We start from the raw sequence: 22,846 nt of genomic DNA on the forward strand, positions 1-22,846 counted from the left end.
GAAGGGAGAGGGATAGAGAGTTAGGAACATCGATGAGAGAGAAACATCGATCAGCTGCCTCCTGCACACTCCCCACTGGGGATGTGCCCGCAACCAAGGTACATGCCCTTGACCAGAATCGAACCTGGGACCGTTGAGTCCGCAGGCCGATGCTCTGTCCACTGAGCCAAACCGGTTAGGGCTCTCTATCATTATTGATGTTTTTATCTCTCTCCCTCTCCTTTCCTCTCTGAAATCAATAAAATATATATTTTTTAATTATGAAAAAACCTACCTCTTCATGTCTCATTCCTTCTATCATTTGCATAATGCTTATAAAATGATGGCATCGATCTGAATGGTCAACTTGATATGTAGGAAAAGGATGATCTTGCCACAGTCTCCATTCAGATAGAGAGAGTTGACGAATTCCAATGGTTGGTTCTTGAGTCTTGATTAATGATTTTTAAAATAGTAAAAGGGATAAAAACACTCACAAACAGATGTTTAAAAAAACATTTAATACACAAATAATCAGCCTAACATAAATAATATGAACTCATTTTGATACTTTCAACTAAAATCTCAGAAGAAAAAAAGAAAATAATTTTATAAAGTACAAAGCTGCCCTTTAAATACATTTTTAAAATAAATATATGAGTTACTAGTTGACCATATTCCTGTTTATGTAGTTCCATGTTGAGTAATATTTAAGAAAAATGTGTGGTTTCAAAACTGCTATTTATATCTAATAATCTAATAAGGAGGCATTCATAATCTCTCAGTGATACTAATCCTAATTCTTCATGCCTGCTACCATGCCTCACTTTTCCAGTTAGTGAATAAAAAATACAAATCCTGGTGCTCGCTTCGGCAGCACATCTACTAAAACTGGAACGATGCAGAGGAGATTAGCATGGCCCCTGCGCAAGGATGACATGCAAATTCATGAAGCATTTCATATTTTTAAACAATTAAGAATTTTTTAAAAAATCTTGAATAGCCATATTTTTCAAGCACTACATATCTTCTAAAAGGAATCTTTCCTGAGGTTGTTTTTCCAGCTTTTTGGGTACAAAAGTAACCTTTGACAAATTCCCTTGGCTTTCATTAAGTTTACTAATAATTTGTTCTTAAAACAAAATAAATCATAACATCCAAATAAAAGTTTCAAAACTGAAAATAAACACCAGTTTGTACACAGATGCTCATGATAGTATAATTTTATGTTAGTAACAGATTGAAAAGAATTCTAGTCCTGGCTGGGTAGCTCAGTTGATTAGAGCATCATCCCAATACCCCAATGTTGCAGGTTTGACACCCAGTCAGGGCACATACAAGAATCAACCAATAAATGCATAAATAAGTGGAATGAGTTGATGTTTCTCTCTCTCTCTCTCTCTCTCTCTCTCTCTCTCATACATTTTTAAAAAAAGGATTCTAAAACACAATAGGGAAACAGTCAAAATATGGTATACTGCAGGGTAACATAACAATCATGTAAATTTTGCCTATACAGAAATGTCCATATGGTATAAAGTAATAAAGGCAGAATAGCCCATCCAGTGTAGCTCAATGGTTGAGTGTCAACCTATGAACCAGGAGGTCACAGTTTGATTCCTGGTCGGTGTACATGCCTGGGTTGCGGGCTCAGTTCCCAGTATGCAGGAGGCAGCCAATCAACAATTCTCTCTTATCATTATGTTTCTCTCTCTCCATCTCCCTTCCTCCCTGAAATCAATAAATACATATATTTTTTAAAAAGGCAGACCTTATATAAATATATTATGGTCATGTAAATATATATATATATACACAGCCGAAACCGGTTTGGCTCAGTGGATAGAGCGTCGGCCTGCGGACTAAAAGGTCCCAGGTTCGATTCCGGTCAAGGGCATGTACCTGGGTTGCGGGCATATCCCTGGTGGGGGATGTGCAGGAGGCAGCTGGTCGATGTTTCTCTCTCATCGATGTTTCTAACTCTCTATCTCTCTCCCTTCCTCTCTGTAAAAAATCAATAAAATATAAAAAAAAAAAAAATATATATATATATATATACACACAATAAAGAATATAAGAAAATTAGAAGTTTTACAAACTTAGAGTTTAATAATCTCTTAAAAACTATTTATATTCTTAAATTTTTAAGGTGCTATTCTGATCATGAACATTCTCCTTACTCCTAAAGCTATTGCATAATCACTATAAAGGACATCGGAAAACGTTTCACTTACTGATCTGTTATCCTCATTTTGAAAACACAGAAACTGAACTTGAGGCAATGTTATTTCCTTAATTTCATCACTGTCTCTCAATCTATAAAGTCTGTTCCATAATTTAAATTCTTCTTCTGATAAGAACCAATCCTTCTTTGAATTACTTTGTCTCAATCCTATAAAGTTAAAAATTGAAAAGAAGTTAAAAAAAATCTGCCAGACAAACACAAGATATACATAACTCTGTCTACTTATCTCTGCTAAAATCATTGACTCTATTCATTAAAAATAGTATTCTTCCTATAACCACTCTAGTTATCACTTCCTACTTGTATATATCTCCTACACTTCTCTCACTTCTTTGAAAGAATTAGTGAACCCTTCTGTCTAGGAGTCCAGGAGCTAAACTTTGCTAATGACCTAATTAACAGAACAGAGCCAGATAGCTAGGGTAATTCCTATATTCTTTTGGACTTTCTCTATTTTGTTGTCTAAGACCTGACATGAAACAGTCAGGTAACATACAAATAGAAACTAGTGTCATGATTCCTTCATAACGTTATAGAAAGGTAATCTGAAGCTTGGGATAGGGGGGACTCCAAAACAATAAAGGGTTTTTAGATGGCCTTAAATTAGGATTGTGGGATGGAGTGGTGGAAAAGATCTACTGCTTTAAGAAAATAATGTAATAATATTATTTTAAAAAAAACATAACAGAGTAAATTAGCCCTTTTGACGTCCATAATCTCTCTATAGGAAAATTAATTGCCAAGCTGGGAAGGATAAACAGTATAAAGCAGAAACTCCGGTCAAATACAGATGAGGGCAGAAATAAAATTTAGAAAGACTACTGAATTAGGAAACAGGAAACTTCTGTCTTAGCTATTCCCAAATAGTATAACAAGCTTTTATAAAATAAGGGGTTTGACATAAGTGCTCTCTCAGGTCCCTTTTAGATCTAACAATCTGAACCTCTCAGACTTCTGAAATAGGAAAGTATTCAACTTTCCTAGTCACTTTAAATAAATTCCTCTAAGACCACATGAATTGTGTACTAATATATAGGACAATACATTTATACATACAATCTGGGCAAGATGAATCACTAACACTTGAAAACTCTGAAAAAATGGGGGAAAAGTACAGAAAAATGAACATAAGCTAGTATCTCAATTTTTTTTAAATGACAGGTATTAGAATTTTACTAATATATATGACTAGAGGCCTGGTGCACGGATTCGTACACCAGTGAGGTCCCTTGGCCTGGTCTTCGCCCTCTCACAATCCGGGACCCCTCGGGTGATGTCAGACTATGGTTTTGGCCTGATCCCTGCTGCGCCTGCTGCTGCTGCTTGGTAGCTGCCGCAGAGGCGGGAGAGGCTTGCGCCTCCGCAGCTGCGCTTGCCAGCCATGAGCCAAGCATCTGGTGCCCACCGGTCAGCTGAGTGGCGCTCCCACTATAGGAGCGCACTGACCACCAGAGGGCAGCTCCTGTGTTGAGTGTCTGCCCCCTGGTGGTCAGTGCACATCATAGCAACCAGTCGACTAGTCGTTTGGTTGTTTAGGCTTTTATATATATAGATTGCCTAACCACTAAGCTGTATACCCAAAACCAAAGCATAATGAAAAAAATTTTAAATAAGTAAAAATAACCCAGTTTATACTAAAAAAAAAAAAAAAGTTGGTTAGAATGTTATCCCAATATGCCAAGGTTGTAGGTTTGATCCCTGGTCAGGGCACATAAAAGAATCAACCAATGAATACACAAATAAGTGGAACAATAATCTATGTTTCTCTCCCTTCCTCTCTCTAATCAATAAAAATAAAATTTAAAAATATTACAAAAAAATTTTACTAACAAAATTTTCCATCCATTCCAAGCAGCATTTTAGAAACAATTATTAAACATATGCTTAATTAACATTTATAAAAATACAAGAATAAGTTATGCCAACCGAATCAAATTTTGATGCTATTATTAGTTTAATAAGCTCAAAAGAATTCAAAATACATACCATCTTTTCATTTGAATAAAAAATTTGGCAAAGTCTTGTAAAATGACAAAAATATTCCTACTAAGTGGATTTGTATTAGGTTTAATAGGCATATCCAAAAAGCATTGATTAAGGGAAAGAACATTAAAAAATTTAAGTGAATCCAAAGCAGGTGACTAGGAAGGAAAGGACCTGGAAAACTCATGGTTTGAAACCTTGAGAGGTACTATCTTCAAATACATAAACAATTGCTACATCGGTAAACCAAGGATCCTAACTATTCTTTGTATCTAGAAGACAAAACTAAATCAATGTGAACAAGATGCAAAGACAGATTTTTCAACATAAGGAACTTTCTTCTATATAGGGCTGTTCAACAATGGAATGAACAAACAAAAAAACTGCCCTAGCCGGTTTGGTTCAGTTAGTAGAGCATTGGACCAAGGACTAAAAGGCTGAGGGTTCGATTGCCAATCATGGACACGTAACTTGGTTACAGGCTCCATCCCTGGCCCTGGTCGGGTGTGTGGTGAGTGCAGGAGGCAGCCAATCGATGTGTCTCTCACATCAATGTTTCTCTCTCTCCCCCACCTCACCTCACTTCCACTCTCTCTAAAAAAATAATAAATCAATGGAAAAAATGCCCTCGGGTAAGGATTGAAATACCATTTCCTTTGACACAGATATTCAAGTTGAGGCTGAATATTCATTAACAGGAAGCACTCCTACTTTGACATGTAATTGGAACAGATGACTGACCCCCAAGGTTCCTTCCAAATTTTAAAATTACATGTTTTTATGATTCCTTAAAAGCCTCTTTAAAGACTAAAATTCAAAAGAACCATTTTAGTTTCTCATTTTTTCATAGTGCTAATACTTCAAGGTATTTTCTTGATATCACCAAAATCTATGCAGTTTTTAGGCTAGCCACACTTTCATTACTAACTATGCTCCCTGAGACCAACCAAAGCATGTTTCTCACTGACTCAGTATCACTAATAACTTGGTCTAACTTCACCACAATTTCAAAAAGAAAAAAAAAATACTTTCTCCTTCACAGAAAGGGAAAAAACCACTCTCTCCCTTTTTTAGAACAATTCCAGAGACACCTAATGTTTGCAAATCATTTCTTCAACCCTTTGGTGTATATGCGAATCTTTGTAAAGACTAAGAAGCCTCTAGCCAGCTTTTCAACCAGAAATGTTTATCTTTTTCTTTTTAAAAATATTTCTATTGATTTTATTTATTTATTTATTAAGAGAGAGAGGAAGTGAGAGGGAGAGAAACATAGATCAGCTGCCTCCTGCTCAATGGAGCAACTGGCAACTCTTCAATGCGGGATGATACCCAACCAACTGAACCACAGGGGCCAGGGCCAGAGATGTTTTTCTTAAGGGTCTTGGAGCTGTCTCTTTGAAATGTAAATATCAAGAAAGACATTGTTGCCCTGGCTGGTTTGGCTCAGTGGATGAAGCATCAGCCTGCGGACTCAGGGGCCCCAGGTTCAATTCCGGTTGAGGGCATGTACCTTGGTTGCCGGCACATCCCCAGTGGGGAGTGTGCAGGAGGCAGCTGATCGATGTTTCTCTCCCATCGATGTTTCTAACTCTCTATCCCTCTCCCTTCCTCTCTGTAAAAAATCAATAAAAAATATTTAAAAATAAAAAAGAAAGACATTGTCCCTGTCTCCCAGTTAGCAAGGGAGTTTAGCTTAGGCACCTTTCTCTGAGTTGTCACCATCTGCTTGTCATAGAGATAAGTTGTATTATTTCTTTGTATAAAGCCAACTAGCAACACAAATGGCTACCTCGATTACCAGATGAATTTGGGATGAAGTATGAAAGAATGTATAGCAAATAGTGTTCTCCTCTTTTTTAAAAGATATGTTTTTGGGAAGGAAGGAAGAGGGATAGAGAGATAAAAACATCTCCTGCATGCCCCCTACTGGGGATTGAGCCCACAACTGGGGCATGTGCCCTGACAGAATCCACCTGGTGACTTCTTGGTTGATGGGTCCATGCTCAACCACTGAGCCAGACTGGCCAGGCAGTGCTCTCCTCTTATATGAGGACATGTTACTGTCTTGAGAATATGTATGTAAAGGATTTTAAGTGTCTCAGGGAATGAATAGCATAGAATTTCTTTCTTTCTATTAATTTTGATGTTTGGCCTACAATGCATATTGTAGCTCATTCAAAATAAAACTGTTTACTTTCTTTTCTACACTCTGTAGAGGATTATCTGGGTCTGTAGGATATTTTTAATTTTCCCAATACTGATTTTCAATCACTCTGTACTGCCAATGCCTCTTTCCCTTTACCACACATCCTTTTCAAAGAGAACACCCTTAACATCCTAGAATGTATGCTGAATTTCTCAAATAAAAAATATATCTATATATATAAAAGCCTAAGTGACCATTACGGCGGAACAACCGGAATAACTGGTCACTATGAAGCACACTGTACAGGCAGCGGTTAGGGGTGAGCAGGCAGGTGAGTGGTTAGGGGTGAGCGGTCCGGGATTGTGAGAGGGATCCCAGATTGTGAGAGGGATGTCCAACTGCCGGATGCCCAACTGCAGGGATCGGGCCTAAACCAGCAGTCGGACATCCCTGGAGGGGTCTTGGATTGCAAGAGGGCGCAGGCCGGGCTGAGGGATCCGCCCCCCCCTACCCCCGTGCACGAATTTCGTGCACTGGGACTCTAGTGAATATATAATCTGCTAACTAACAACAGGAAAACTATGTATATTTAAAATGCAGAATTTTTTATTTACCATTCCTATAGGAAAAAACAGATGACTTTCGCTGCAAGTTCCGAGAAGGCTTCTCTGATTCATAGACACCATGTGTGATGAACATTTTATGTAATTCTGGATTGATTCCATCAGGAACCATTCGTGGACTTGCTTGATAAAAATGAAGGACCTGCCTGTTACCTGAAATAGCTTTATAGATACTTCTTTTGTTGGATTGACTTTGATTATAAGTCTGAAAAAAAAAAAAAGTCAAATTACATTATTTCTACAATAATCAGCCATAAGAAGCAATTACTATATTATTTGGGTTTATTCTAAGCAATAAAACTCTGATCTACTTAAATACTTAGAGAATAGAATATCTGTTGTCTTGAATTTGAAACCTGTTCAATTAACTCTTGATGAAAATCATATCAAAACTATATTATAAATCCTACCTTAGTACTATATTGCACAAAGGAAATTTATCTTTTATTTAGTATCTTGCTGTTTCTGAAAAAGGCTCATATTTATATGTAAGTGTAAAGTGCTTTTAAAAAAATGTTTTTTTATCCTCACCGAGGATATTTTTTTTCCATTTATTTCCAGAGAAAGTGGAAGAGAAGGGGGCGGGGAGGGGGAAAGAGAAACATCGACATTGAGAGAGAAACATTGACTGGTTGCCTCACACATGTGCCCCTACTAGGGCTAGGGAACCTGCAACCGGGTCCCTTGACTTGACCAGGAATCCAACCAGCAACCCATCAGTCCATAGGCCAACATTCTAACCACTGAGCGAACTGGCCAGGGCCATTTTTAAAAAATATGATTCCTTTATTTCAGCTTCTTCATCTCTCTGCACTTCAGTTTTCTTTACTTGTATACAACAAGAAAACCATTATTCCCCTTAAATAAGATAATGCATCTGAAGCTCTCAGAATACTGCATAGAGTAGGTGCTCATTAAATATGGACCATTATGACTATTTTACACATTAAAAAAACTTTCTATTCAGGTATTAGTTAAATGATTTGCCTGAGGTAATACAATTAGCTAAAATCCAATTCCACTCATTGATAATACAAATTCATTCTACTCATTGTATAAGCTGCAAGACATATCATTTATTGGGATCATTTCATAGGTCAACTAAATGCTATACAAGAATATGCCTTAGACACATGAAAAATTTTGGGAGAAAGCTCATTATACAAGATGCTTTTTTAAAAAAAATGTCTTTTTTTTATTGATTTTAGAGAGGAAGGGAGAGGGAGAGAGAGATAGAAACATCAATGATGAGAACAAACCATTAATCGGCTGTCTCCTGCACACCCTCCACTGGAGATGGAGCCCACAACCTGAGCATGTTCCCTTGACGGGAATCAAACCCAGGACCCTACAGTCCTCAGGCTGACGCTCTATCCACTGAGCCAAACCAACTAGGGCCAGGATGCTTTTTTTTTGTAAATCACAAATAGGATTTTTATTTGTTACCATTAAATGTCTGAATTTTAAACAAATTCTTGGACTGGGGGCTCATATCCCCAGTAGCTTTTTCAGAACTGCTATCTTCTCCAGGAAACTCCATGGGTTTTCCCAACTTAAACTTGGGCTTCTCCAGCATTTTGACTTTATTAGCAAAGACATCATGGAGCAGATACATAGATTGGCAGCCTTTTCTATGTTTTTTCCAATGCTATCTGGAATCAGTTTATTGACCACTTCTCTCAAGTCATTTGTCTGCACCTCTCAGGTCATGATTTCACTTCTTCTTCCGGATTTGACAGACCTATTGATGCTGAGCATAATGCCTTCTGAATCTGATTGTTGCATTTTTTTTTAATAAACACAGAAAAGACGAAGCAAATAATCATTGGTACTCCTGACATCAATGTGAGCTTCAGTCGTGGTCTACCATTTTCTTAGCATGGAGCATATTTTATCACATGTAAGACCTATGCCATGGAAATTAGTCAGCATTTTTTCACTGAACATCCTCAGTTATTAGCTTGAATTTTCTAAATGCAACTTCATCATTCTGCAAATTAGCTAGGCTCACTTCAAAACATGACTCTTGAGACCATCAGATATGATTTTGGTTCCTTGGGTTCTTATGACTAGTGTGTTTCCAATATTTCCTTTTTTTAAATATATTTTTATTGATTTCAGAGAGGAAGGGAAAGGGAGAGATAGAAACATCAATGATGAGAGAGAGAATCATTGATTGGCTGCCTCCTGCATGCCCCACATTGATCCACTTAAGTACTTAGAGAGCAGAATGTCTATGGTCTTGAATTTGACAACTGAGGATGGAGCCCGTAACCTGGGCATGTGCCCTGATCGGGAATCGAACTGTGACCTCCTGATTCACAGGTTAACACTCAACCACTGAGCAACACCGGGCAGGCTCCAATATTTCTTATACTGAACATAGCTGGTGCTTTCACATCATACCAATCTTTCTTAGAAAGTGGATCAACCACTTTTTTCTTGGTTCCCCTTTTGCTGCCTTTTGCTTGTCCTTGCCAATTGCAATGGTGCTGCTCAGAGAGTCAAATGGGATCAGGATGATTTTTTTTTAACCAAAACGCAGGAAAACAAATCCATTTCATTTATTTTCAGTAAGTTTAAGTCCTTGAGGGATACAGCATTATACAGATTCTGTGTCCAATGGCCTTAGCAGGAAGGTTGCCTCGGAATTTAGCATGAACCATGCCACAGTTTCCATGAGCACGAGCTGCCTTTCCCCAGATTACTCTGGTTTTGTTTGGTTTGCCACCAGGAGTCACTGTGTTGATCTCTGCTTTGTACACATAAGCACATCTCTTGCCTAGACAGAATTCAGTTTCATCTCAAGCATAAACACCTTCAATTTTAAGAAGAGCTGTGTGCTCTCTCTGGTGCCGGAGACCCCGCTAACAGCCAGCAAAATGGCCTTGGGCCACAGCCTTCCAGACATATTTGTCCTTATAGAAATCCTGTTCCCAGCAGGCCTCCACAGGGCCCAAGATGGCGGGAAAAGCGGTTCAGGATTATTTTTAAAGGTTACATGAACATTTAAAATCAAATTTTAAAAACTAACACAGTTGCCAAACCGGTTTGGCTCAGTGGATGGAGCGTTGGCCTGCGGACTGAAAGGTCCCAGGTTCGATTCCGGTCAAGGGCATGTACCTGGATTACGGGCACATCCCCAGTAGGGAGTGTGCAGGAGGCGGCTGGTCGATGTTTCTCTCTCATCGATCTTTTTAGCTCTCTATCCCTCTCCCTTCCTCTCTGTAAAAATCAATAAAATATATTAAAAAAAAAAAAAAACTAACACAGTTAATGAAAAAGTCTTTAATGTGAAACTATATATCTGGCCACAAAAATAGCCCCACTGAGTCACAAAAGTTAGTTAATACTTTAGTGTAACAAACACAAAATAGCCCTAGCTGGCTTGGCTCAGTAGATAGAGGGTCCCAGGTTTGATTCCCATCAGGGGCACATGCCCGCGTTGCGGGTTCTATCTCCAGTGGGGGTTGTGCAGAAAGCAGCCAATCAATGATTCTCTTGCATCATCTCTCTCTCTCTCTCCCCCCCTCTCCCTTCCTCTCTGAAATCAATAAATTTTTTAAAAAAACAAACACACAAAATAATATTATATACAGCATCATATTTAGGAAGGCCTGTTGTGCTAGGGTGAGGAACTGTGGCATGGAAGGGTTACAGAATGTTACAGAATGTGCTGGGAGCGGGGACTGACGTATGGAGGATTGTGTCAGGGTTAGGAACCATAGAAGAAAAATTGCTAGATTGTCTTAGAAAAACAATGTGTTATGATATGCTCCAGCCAGGTGTGACTCTGTTTACCCCCCCTTTGTGCTTATGAACTTTCTGTGAACTTCTAAGGAACAGCTAATGGAATGCTTTGTATTTTTTTCTAACACTGTTTTGCTATAAAGGATCATACTGCACCCTTGATCTCTGCCACATGCTCCGAATCTCCCAGAGGGGGAGATAGGCGCTGTGGTCAGCTGGCCAGCTTAATAAAAGGCTCTTAAATTTAAATTCTGAGTCAGTGGTCTATCTCGTTGAGCCAACCCATAACACTGTCACCCAAGATTGCAGCAAAGTATAAATGTAACTAAAGTCCCTTATCACTTAGAATAGACAAAGGCAAAGTTCTCCATAAAGAGCCAAACAGCAAATAGTTTAGACCACATACTATCTCTGGTGCATATTCTTGTTGATTGGTTGGTTGGTTGGTTGGTTGATTTAAGGAACTCTTTATAATATAAAACCATTCTCAGCTCATTGTAGTTAGTAAGATAAACATAAAAAAACAGGCCTTAGAAGCACAGGGGATAGTAAAACACATTGATTTTTGCATCTAGGTGTTTGAATTAATACTAAAGTAAAAGTGTTTATTTATATGGATAAAAATTAAAAAATCTGAATCCAGTCGAAAATTCTCTTAATTAGAAATAAAGAATAGTCAGAATATAATACAAAGGGGGCGGGGGGAATCGACTAATTACTTACAGGTTGCTTGGACTTTGAATCTTAACAGGTTGATATTTGTATTTAGACTGTATTTCTCAAATTTCATTTACAAATCATGTTTCCAAAAGTCTACTTACACGTTCTTCTCGTCCTTCAGCAAGGATAACAACAATCCTGCCTTGACGTTTACGGCCAGTCCTACCCATTCGTTGTATAAGACGGATTGGGCTCTTCTGGGCATCAAAACATACTATCAGATCAACTTCTCCTATATCCAAACCTTCTTCACCAACACAAGTAGAAACCAATGTATTATAACCACCACTACGAAACTGTTTCACTACCTAAAATAAAAATGATTTAAAAATAATTAAATGCAAACAAAAGAATTGTAGGTCAAAATAAACTTTTCCACTTACCTATAAATGGCAAGATGAGAATAAAAATTAGCATCCAGGATACTACTGAATAGGAAAAGAAGTAACAAAATAGCAATATAAGCCAGAGGAAATTGTGGTAAAATGCAAAGGGCCATCTTGATTTCTTTGGTTTCATAATGGTTGTGATACCAAAAGGGTTTGCTAACAATTTACACATGAATGGAAAACTCCGTATACTATTTTTAGCATCACTAAAAGGGGCATAGGACAGGTAAAGGTCCAGAGCAATTACTGCCAACTGTCGTAGCCTAGACTTAAATTACTATTGTGTAACATAAGAATGTTTTATTACTCCTAGAATTTGTGAATGAAAAAGGAATGCTGTAAAAATTCTAACGGAAAGTAACCTCACAGGGTGATCTGATCATAAATTCCTAACTGGGCAGGTCAGGGTGGGCAGTCTGGCCCAGGCCTGTAACTTCTTTAGTAACAGGTTAACTTTGCCTTAAGCAAGCCCTGCCCATTGCTTTTGTGCATCTTAACACACTATGAAATGCCTCTTTTTGGACCCCTCAAGAGAGCACATAATCTTAACTATCCTATAATCCAATCCCCTACCTCATTGTCTCCCACCTTGATTTAATCTTCCTAACTCAGTGGTTCTCAACCTTCTGGCCCTTTAAATACAGTTCCTCATGTTGTGACCCAACCATAAAATTATTTTCGTTGCTACTTCATAACTGTAATGTTGCTACTGTTATGAATCGTAATGTAAATATCTGATATGCAGGATGGTCTTAGGCGACCCCTGTGAAAGGGTCGTTCAACCACCAAAGGGGTCTCGACCCACAGGTTGAGAACCGCCATCCTAACTGTTCCCCCCCTAATGTCAAAAAGAAACTGCGAAACTATCATCTTCCAAAGTACTTGAAATCTTACTTCCTGCCACTGTCATCAGTTTGGCTCAAATAAACAAAAACTCTCTACAAGTTTGGACGTTCTTACATCAACAAATTCATACCTTACCATTTATACTGTCATTCCAGTGAGGGGTAAACAGAATATATAACACAAAATATAACTGTAAGTGTTGTTAAATTATTTTTTACATCTCTTTAATAGTCTTCTATAATATAACTAGTTAATAAATTAATAAATAATATCAAACAACTTCATTTTTAGTTAACACATGTAAACTAACTTATTTATATGCCTAGGATTGATATTACTTTGGCTAGAGTCTGAAAAATAAATAGGAATCAGAAATTATTTAATTAATCAAAGGAATAGTGATTAATTAAATAACTTCCACCAGGACTTATAATCTACTGATCCTATTATTTTTCACTGCTTACTCTTTAACCTAACTTAAATTCTACTCCCTTGCTTCTCTCTCACTCCATATTCCTCTGACTAAACTCTAACACTGGGTATAGCCTTACTTTCTACAGTCTGAGCCTGTAGCCTGCAGTTGAATGTGGCTGCAGGAAAACAAAGAACCATGCTTACTGATTTCACACTAACTCAATCTCTCACCTTGGATGGGCCCCTGGTGTTATCTGAAAATTGTTTCATATTTTCCTAATCCATTCACTCTCCCCATTCCCCTGAATAACTGTTTCCTATTTTCTCTCTCATCAAACTTTCAACATTTCCTCCACATCCTCACTCTCAGCTGATGACACTGCAAAAACTTCCTCTCTGAAATCAATAAAATACATTAAAAAAAAAAAAAAAAAGATCTTCCAGCCCTGACCAGTGTGGCTCAGTTGGTCAGGTGTCATCCTATGCACCAAATGCCAGTTCGATTCCAGGTTAGGTCACATGTCCAGGTTTCCGGTTTGATCCCCGGCGGCGGGGGGGGGGGGGGGGGGGGGGGGGGGGGGGGGGGGCGCGTGCGGCTGATCGAGCCCTAGCTTGTTTGGCTCAATGGATAGAATGTCAGCCCTCAGACTGAAGGGTCCCGGGTTCAATTCTAGGCAGGGCCATGTTCCTTGGTTGCATGCAGGCTTGATCCCAGCCCTGGTCCTGGAGCTTGCAGAATGCAACCAATTGATGTGTTTTTCCCACATCAATGTTTCTCCCCCTTCCTTCCACTTTAAAAATCAATAAAAAGCCCTAGTTGGTTTGGCTCGATGGATAGAGCATCGGCTTGTGGACCGGAAGGGTCCCAGATTCAATTCTGGTCAGGGGCACATGCCTAGGTTGTGGGCTCAGTCCAATGTGCAGGAGGAAACCAATCAATAATTCCCTCTCATCATTGATGTTTCTATCTCTTCCTCTTCCTTCCTCTCTGAAATAAAAAAAATATTTTTAAAAAAAATCAATGGAAAAATAACCTCAGGTGAGGATTAACAAAACAATTAAAATATTTTAAAAAAGGAAAAAAGATCTTCCACAAGGTATCACTGCCATGTCTACCCATCCCCCGATATCTGTGCCTATATGTCTACCTTCACCCCTGTTGTTTTGGGTAAACTATCCGTGTTGTTAACTGAGGTCCATCCCTAGGGTTTTGTATCAGATCCTGTCCCTTTTCCTCATCTACTCAAAGGTCATTCCAGCAATACTCTTCTCTCTGCTCTATCATCAATTTTTCTTTCTCAACTGATCATTCCTATCAGCACACAAGCGTACTGCTGCATAACCCAACATAAACAGAAAACCACTTCCATCTTTGCTCTCCTTTATAGCAACACTAGAGGCCCGGTGCACGAAAACTCATGCACTCAGGGGGGTAGGTGAGTCCCTCAGCCCAGCCTGTGCCCTCTCACAGTCTGGGACCCCTTGGGGGATGTCCACCTGCTGGCTTAGGCCTGCTCCCAGGGGATTGGGCCTAAGGTGGCAGTCAGACATCACTCTGGCACCTCAGGAGCCCTTGGCAGATGTCCAATGGGGAGCATGCCTAAGCCGTTTGTCGGACATCCTTAGCGCTGCCTCAGAGGTGGAAGAGGCTCGCGCCACCGCTGCTGCGCTGGCCAGCCATGAGTCGGCTTCTGGCTGCAAGGTGCTCCACCTGTGGAAATGCACTGACCACCAGGGGGCAGCTCCTGCATTGAGTGTCTGCCACCTGGTGGTCAGTGTGCGTCATAGCAACCGGTTGTTCCCGATCATTCCGTTGTTAGGGTCAATTTGCATATTACCCATTTATTAGATAGGATTCCTTGAAAGACTTGTATAGTTGCTATCTCCAGCTCTTCTCAATGCTGGGTTATCTCCATCATTACACTAAAATTTTTCTTTTCAAGCTGGTTTGCCTTCTCATCTCTTAATTCAATTTCGAGTTATCATTTTATATGACCTATTAGCAGCATTTACACATGTAATCCTCCACCTCCTCCTTACTTGGCCCCAGATACCACATTCTCCTGGTCTTTCTCCTATTTCACTAGCCACTTATTCTGGTTCCCTAGGGAATCATAATCATTGCAATTATCCTATCTAATAAAAGAGAAACATGGTAATTAGCTGTACATCCGCTACCCTTCCCATTGGCTAATCAGGGAGATATGCAAATTAACTGCCAGCCTAGATGGCGGCCGGCAGCCAGGTAGCTTGAAGCTAACATGAGGTTTGCTTGCTTCAGTGACGGAGGAAACCAATGTTCCCCGCCTGACTTGCCGGCCTCTGAGCCTGCAGTTTGAAACATTGTTACAAATATAGAAGCTAAACAAAACCAAAGAAACCTGCTTTCAGCCAGCCGGGATCTCAGAGCTGGAGTTGATACAGTATTTCGATTATAGAACCCAAACAAACCAGATACCTGCTTTCAGCAGCAGAGGCCTCAGAGCTGGAGCCAGAGCTAAAGCTGGCCCAGAATTAAAAGAAAAAGAAAAAAAGGAGCGGTTGGGAGCTTCAGTCACCCGCCAGCCTGAAAACAGCCGTCAGCCCCTCTCCCAGACTGGCCAGGCACCCCAGTGGGGACCCCCATCCTGAAGGGTGTGTGACCAGCTGCAAACAGCCATCATCCCCTCATCCAGGCTGGCTAGGCACCCCAGTGGGGACCCCCACTGTGATCCAGGACACCCTTCAGGGCAAACCAGCCGGCCCCCACCCGTGCACCAGGCCTCTATCCTATATAGTAAAAGGGTAATATGCCTCCCAACACCGGGATCAGCAGAGCCGAGAGGCCTCCCGGCACCGGGATCAGTGTGACAGGGGGCAGCGCCCAAACCCCCTGATCGTCCTGCAGCTCTGTGTGTGACAGGGGGTGGGGCCACAACCTCCCTATCCGCCCTGCTCTGTTCATGACAGGGGAAGACTCCCCAACCCCCGGATCGGCCCTGCTCTGTGCCTGATGGGGGGAGCTCCCCAACCCCCTGATCGCCCTGCTCTGTGGGTGATAGAGGGTGGCGCCCCAAACCACCCCCCCCCATGGGCCCGGCTCTGTGTGTGACGGGGTAGAGCCATAACCTCCCCATCGGCCCTGGCCTGAGTGTGACAGTGGCGGCGCCCCAACCCCGATTGGCCCTGCTCTGTGGGTGATAGAGGGCAGCGCCCCAACCTCCTGATCTGCCCTGCTCTGTGTGTGACAGGGGGCAGTGCCCCAACTCCCCTATCGGCCCTACTCTGTGAGTGACAGGGTACAGTGCCCCAATCCCCTGATTGACCCTGCTCTGTGCGTGACAGGCGGTGGCGCCGCAACCTCCCCATCGACCCTGCCTTGAGTGTGACAGTGGGCGGTGCCCCAACCCCCAATCGGCCCTACCCTGAGTGTGACTGAGGGTGGCATCGCAACCTCCCAATCCACCCTGCTCTGTGCATGACAGGGGGCGGCGCCCCAACTCCCCAATCGGCCCTGCTCTGAGCCCGACCAGGGGCTGCACTTAGGGACTGGTCCTGCCCTCTGCCACCCGGGAGCAGGCCTAAGCCAGCAGGTCGTTATCTCCCGAGGGGTCCCAGACTGCAAGAGGGCATAGGCCGGGTTGAGGGACCCTCCCCTCCCCCCCCCGAGTGCACAAATTTTTGTGCCCCGGGCCTCTAGTCTATAATAAAAGCATAATACAGTGGGGCCCTGATTTACGAGTTTAATTCGTTCCATGACGGAGCTCGTAACTCAAATTACTCGTATGTCAAATCAAAAGTGAACGAGTGAGACACGTGATGCTGTATGCTAATTAGACCGACATCCTTCCGGATGACCTTCAGGACGAAGCTGGGGCTGTGAGGGAAGCCCAGGTTCTGGGTGCCAGAGGGAAGCTGGTGCCAGCAGCCGGGGGAAGGCCTATTCTTGCACAAATTTTGTGCATCGGGTCTCTAATCCTATATAATAAAAGGGGAATATGCAAATCGACCGTCACTCTGCCACAAAGATGGCGGTGCCCATAGCAGAGGCAGGTGTTTCCGTAACACAAGATGGCTGCACCCACAGTGGAGGCCAAGTTTCCTTAACAAGCCTTACCAAGCAATCAGCAGGGACCTGAGGCTGCATTGCCTCCCCCCAGCTTGCCAGGGGACCTCAGGCCGTGCCCCCCGCCTGGCAGGGCTTGATTGGGGGCCTCAGGCCACGTCCCCCTTCCCGGCGGAACTTGATGGGGGACCTCAGGCCACACACCCCCGCCCCGGCACCAGACCAGGGGACCTGAGGCCACACACCCCCCCGGCCCCAGTCTGGGGGATCTGAGGCTGTGCCCCCCGCCTGGCAGGGCTTGACCAGGGACCTGAGGCTGCACCCCCTACCGGCGGGGCTTGATGGGGGACCTCAGGCCACGCCCTCCGCCCAGCAGGGCTTGACAGGGGATCTCAGGCTATGACCCCCACCTGGCGGGACTTGACAGGGGAACTCAAGGCACGCCTCCACCCTGGCCCGGGCTGGGGCACCTCAGGCCACACCCCCTGCCCTGGCGGGGCTTGACAAGGGTGGGACCGGCTGGGTCTGGATCTAGCCCAGCTGTGGGCAAACTACGGCCCGCGGGCCGGATCCAGCCCGTTCGGCTGTTCTATCCGGCCCGTGGAGCCGAAAGACCGGAGGGTTCTCTTGCTCTCCCCACCGCTCCTTCACCAGCAGCAGTGTTAACATGGCAACATCAGGAAACACGGCCACAGCTCCTTCTTCTGAGTCCAGTTTAAGAACCCATTGTGGCCCTCGAGTCAAAAAGTTTGCCCACACCTGATCTAGCCCAATGGAGGGGGGCCGGCCGGGTCTGGGTCTTGCGCAATTTTGAGGAGCATGTGGGTGGGTGGGAACTTGACTCTGGGTCCCGTGGTGCGCCCCAGACTCTAATAGGAGGAAGATTATCATATACATTTTACTAATTTTCTTACATCTCTGACACTCCTATTATAGAGAAAGGGCAAATAGCAATATTAAAATATTTCCTCTAATTAATCCCCCTTTTAATGTGCACAAATTTTGTGCACTGGGCCACTAGTCCTATATAATAAAAGGCTAGCCCTAACCAGTTTGGCTCAGTGGATAGAGCATCAGTCTGCGGACTCAAGGGTCCCAGGTTCGATTCTGGTCAAGGGCATGTAGCTTGGTTGCAGGCACATCCCCAGTAGGGAGTGTGCAGGAGGCAGCTGATCGATGTTTCTCTCTCATCGATGTTCCTAACTCTCTATCCCTCTCCCTTCCTCTCTGTAAAAAAAAATCAATAAAATACATTAAAAAAAATAATAATAAAAGGCTAATATGCAAATCAAATAGCAGAACAACTAGTTGCTATGGTGCGCACTGACCACCAAGAGAAAGACGCTCAATGCAGGAGCTGCCTCCTAGTGTTCAGTGCACTCCCACAGGGAAGCACCACTCAGCCAGAAGCCAGGCTCACGGCTGGTGAGTGCAGAAGCAGTGGTGGAAGCCTCTCCCACCTCCACGACAGCGCCAAGGACCCCTCGGGGGATATCCGCCAAGAGGTCCAGGACTGAGAGAGGGCACAGGCTGGGCTGAGGGACCCCCCACCACCCCCAGTGCACAAATGTCATGCACCGGGCCTCTAGTTCATAATAATGAAGTACCCCATGGATCAGTCTTTGGACAGCTTCTCTATCTTCATTCAATCATCCAGTCTAATTTTTATGATGATGATTCCCAACTTTTTAAAAAATATATATATTTTTATTGATTTTAGAGAAGAAGGAAGAGGGAGAGAGAGACAGAAACATCAATGATGAGAGAATCATTGATGGGTTGCCTCCTGCATGCTCCCTATTGGGGATCAAGCCCACAACCCAGGCATGTGCCCTTGGCCGGAAGCAAACTTGGGACCCTTCAGTCAGCAGGCCGACACTCTATCCACTGAGCCAAACCAGCTAGGGCTGATTCCCAACTCTTGAGCCATCAAGGCAACAAGATGTATATATTCAATTGTTTATTCAACATCAAGTAGTTGATGTTTAAAACACTGCTTCTCAATAGTCTATGAACTGTATATTACTGGTTCCAGTTCACAAACTGTATGTTACTTGCCAACAAGAAGTACAAAAATTAAGAGTAAGGGTTTAGAAGTTCAACAGAGTAATTCTGTTTGTTAACTCTAATTTTACTTTTAAAGTAATTCATATTTATTGTAAAAAAAAAAAAGTATTTGTGACTTAGTTTTTTTCTTTTAAATGTATTTTTACTGATTTTAGAGAGGAAGGGAGAGGGAGAAATAGAAACATCAATTATGAGAGAGAATCACTGATCAGCTGCCTTCTGCACACCCCCTACTGGGGATCGAGCCTGCAACCTGGACATGTGCCCTTGACTGGAATCAAACCTGGAAACCTCCAGTCCGCAGGCTGACACTCTATCCATTGAACCAAACCAGCTAGGACTGTCTGTGACTTATTGAGAAGAAATAATCAACTGATCCTCCACCAGTTTTGACAGTCTGAAAACCACTAATCTCATAGTCATGCCAAAGCTATTTTAACTTGTCAAAAACCAAGCTCCTGATATTCTCTCCAAAACCTGCTTGTCCTGAAGTCTTACCTATTTTAGTTGCTCAGGCCATAAATCTTGGAATCAGCCTTCACACTCCTTTATCCCACATCTCACTCTAATTTATCAACTAAATCCAGTCAGCTTGACCTTCAAAATATATCCAGAATCCAAACATTTCTCAAAATCTTTCCTGCTACCACCCCTGTACAAGCCACCATCATCTTTAGATTCAGTTATTGTAATGTCTTCCAATCTGTCTTCCTGTTTCCACCCTTAACCCCTTATAATTTATCAAGACAGCAGTCCTGTGATTATTTTAAAATACAAATCAGGAAATGACTGTTTTCTTCTCCAAAGCCTCCAAAGGCTTCTTTCCATCTCAGTGAGTAAAACCCAATGTCATTAAGATGGGAATATCCTAGAAGGCCCTAAAGAATATCTGCCCCTCCACTTCCTCTCTGACTTCATTGCCTATTTCTAAATCAATGAATAATTTAATTACAACTATTTACATTAAAGCTTATTTCAGAGCAAAAGTGCTATTATGAAAGCAATCAGCAATCATGTATAAGAGTTATAAAAAGGTTACTCTAGCATACATAAAAATACTATTGACATAGTGAATAAAGGACAAAGTCAATAAAATCAATAAGGTTTTTTATGGTACCTGACAAACTCAAGAAATAATGACACTGAATAATAATAAAATTGGCCAGAGACCAGGTTGGGTACTACGGGTATTGATTTCAAAATGCTGATCCCCTAAGCAAAAATCCATTTTATTTTTCATTTACATATAAATGTTAAGATTAGTAATAATCACCCACTAGATATCTGAACCCTTTAAAGTACTTATAATCAGATGAGATAGGAAAAGGTGTTATATTCCAACTCAGGAAAAGTTTGAGTCCACCAGATCCAGACAACTTAAATGGACTCTTCTGTGTACAGTGAGGACTCTACATTAAAGACATATTTAATTGTCAGTCAGATGACCTATAGCTAATCTGCAAAAACCAGTATACATTTTATAAAAGTCAGTAGTCCAAAATTTCTCCCCAAAAAACATATCACAGTACTTAGAAAACTTATGACTTCTTACTCAGAGCATATGGTAAGGTTTTTAAATAACAGAAATAAAGCCGAAACCAGTTTGGCTCAGTGGATAGAGCGTCGGCCTGCAGACTGAAAGGTCCCAGGTTCGATTCCGGTCAAGGGCATGTACCTGGGTTGCGGGCACATCTTCAGTGGGAGATGTGCAGGAGGCAGCTGATCGATGTTTCTCTCTCATTGATGTTTCTAGCAATCTATCTCTCCCCCTTCCTCTCTGTAAAAAATCAATAAAATATATTTAAAAAAAAAAAAAAAGCTCTTTAAAAAAAAAAATAAAATAATAACAGAAATAAAGAAATAACTCTTTAGAATAAATAACTAAAATGACTTAAAATAAAACATTAATTGAAGGCTCTACAGTACAATTTCATTGAATGTTTACAACTCTATGAAGTATGTTTACATATAAAGAAAACGTAAGTGGAAGAGCCAGGATTCCAACCCAGGTAGTATGATCCCCCAGCCTTTCTGCTGAACTATTACACTTTACATTACTTAAAAAAAAAAAAAGTTTCAAAACCACACAAAAAACAATACATTTTTTTGCCTTTAAAAATATTTACTACAAAATTATCTTTATAAGAAGTAGATAACTGACCCATAAGTTAAAACAAAAAAGTGCAAAGCTAATAAATTTTATTTTTATTTTTATCATCTCCAAAAATAATTACCTCCAGTTGCTCTTTCTGGGTAAAACCCTTCATGCTTTTCCCTGAGGCATGTCCAACAAAAGTCATTGCTCTAATAACTGGCTGATGCCGTAAAAGCATTTCTGCAATTTCTTGAACACTATCTCGAAATGAAGAGAAGATCATAACTCTGGTCTTGTCACATTTCTTTTCAGATGTGTTTTGAGCTAAACAACAAAAAAGATTTAGTTACAACTTTTTAAAAGCATATAGATAAGAATTAGTTCAAAAGACAAGCCTGAAACTATATACTAATGAATAATAATTCTTTGGAAAAAAATAAGACATCTTAAACATTTGCTGGTTCTCTTACCTTTCCTAATAATTTTAATAACTTTGGCTCCTAATCTTTTGTTAGTTGGCATAAAACATAATTCTAAACAAATCAAATGAAAATGACCTGAATTACTTTTGACCAGTCCTTCATTTCATGCATGATACCTGTTATTCCCCTTTACCTTCTACATCAGAAGAACAGAAGTATCAAGTTCCCACTGATTTTGTAAATCTCCCCTTTCCTTTCTTGCACTAAAGGAACTGTCCTAAACCAGGTCATGGCATTCTGTCCCCACTTCTATGGTACTTTCAAATTCTCTGGTAACTGCAGAATATACCCTGCAGTTAATAGTTAATCATAAAGCTCCTCCAATGTCTCTGTGCTTAGGAGGCAGTAGAATGCATGAAGAACAGGATTTCTGAGGCTAGGCCACTTCCTCTCTCAGTGATGCGTGGCCATGGTACTTATTTTATCTCTTTATAAGCTTTAATTTCTTCAGGTATCTACAATGGACTGAGGTGAAGATTAAATGAACTGGTAAATATAAAGTATGTGGACTTGCACAGAGCAATCTATAATAACAAAAGCATAAAATGCTACTTAGACTGGACGTCCTTCCGGATGACCTTCTGGACAAAGCCTGGGCTGCGAGGGAAGCTCAGGTCCCAGGTGCCAGAGGGAAGCTGATGCCAAGCAGCCAGGGGGTTGGGCGGGGGGGGGGGGGGGGGGGGGGGAAGGCCTACTGTTACACGAATTTCATGCATGCCCCCTGGTGGCCAGTGATCTCCCACAGCCAACCTCCCGTGGCCGGTCAACCTCCCACAGTACCTACCCTACTGCCAGCCAACCTCCCTCGATCCCTCCCCCCAGCTGGCCCCTCCGATTGCCAGCCAGGCCGAGGAACCCCACCCGTGCATGAATTCGTGCACTAGGCCTCTAGTTGGTTAATAACTGCAAGTCATGTAGGGCTTTCTGTAGTTATTATTAGTTTTCCTTTGTTTTTACACTTTCTTGGAACTTTGACAATCCTTCTTTCTTCCATGAGTTATATTAATCATCATGTGTGTGCCAGGAACCATACTAAGCATTTTATGTGTTAACTCATTTAGT

General features: G+C 41.6%; 1 protein-coding gene and 2 pseudogenes across 4 annotated transcripts in view; all 3 read right to left on the reverse strand.

Moving 5' to 3' along the window:
• Positions 1–22,846, reverse strand: part of FANCM (FA complementation group M) — a gene marked incomplete at both ends in the record, with an annotated part of 85,125 nt that overhangs the window by 34,274 nt on the left and 28,005 nt on the right. For both annotated transcript variants that reach the window (XM_081087250.1, XM_081087249.1), the window contains 5 exons: positions 275–430; positions 2,214–2,371; positions 6,968–7,181; positions 11,548–11,754; positions 21,442–21,626. In XM_081087250.1, the coding sequence (XP_080943376.1) occupies positions 275–430; positions 2,214–2,371; positions 6,968–7,181; positions 11,548–11,754; positions 21,442–21,626 (920 nt within the window). The remainder of the gene's footprint in view (positions 1–274; positions 431–2,213; positions 2,372–6,967; positions 7,182–11,547; positions 11,755–21,441; positions 21,627–22,846) is intronic.
• LOC308529145 (small ribosomal subunit protein eS1-like) lies at positions 8,412–9,127 on the reverse strand (annotated as a pseudogene). The gene has a single exon. The product of its transcript is annotated as a small ribosomal subunit protein eS1-like (transcript).
• LOC308529156 (large ribosomal subunit protein eL33-like) lies at positions 9,556–9,887 on the reverse strand (annotated as a pseudogene). Its single transcript has one exon. The product of its transcript is annotated as a large ribosomal subunit protein eL33-like (transcript).

Source organism: Myotis nattereri (genome assembly GCF_964212035.1).
Source record: "Myotis nattereri genome assembly, chromosome: 1".
Lineage (NCBI taxonomy): Eukaryota > Metazoa > Chordata > Mammalia > Chiroptera > Vespertilionidae > Myotis > Myotis nattereri.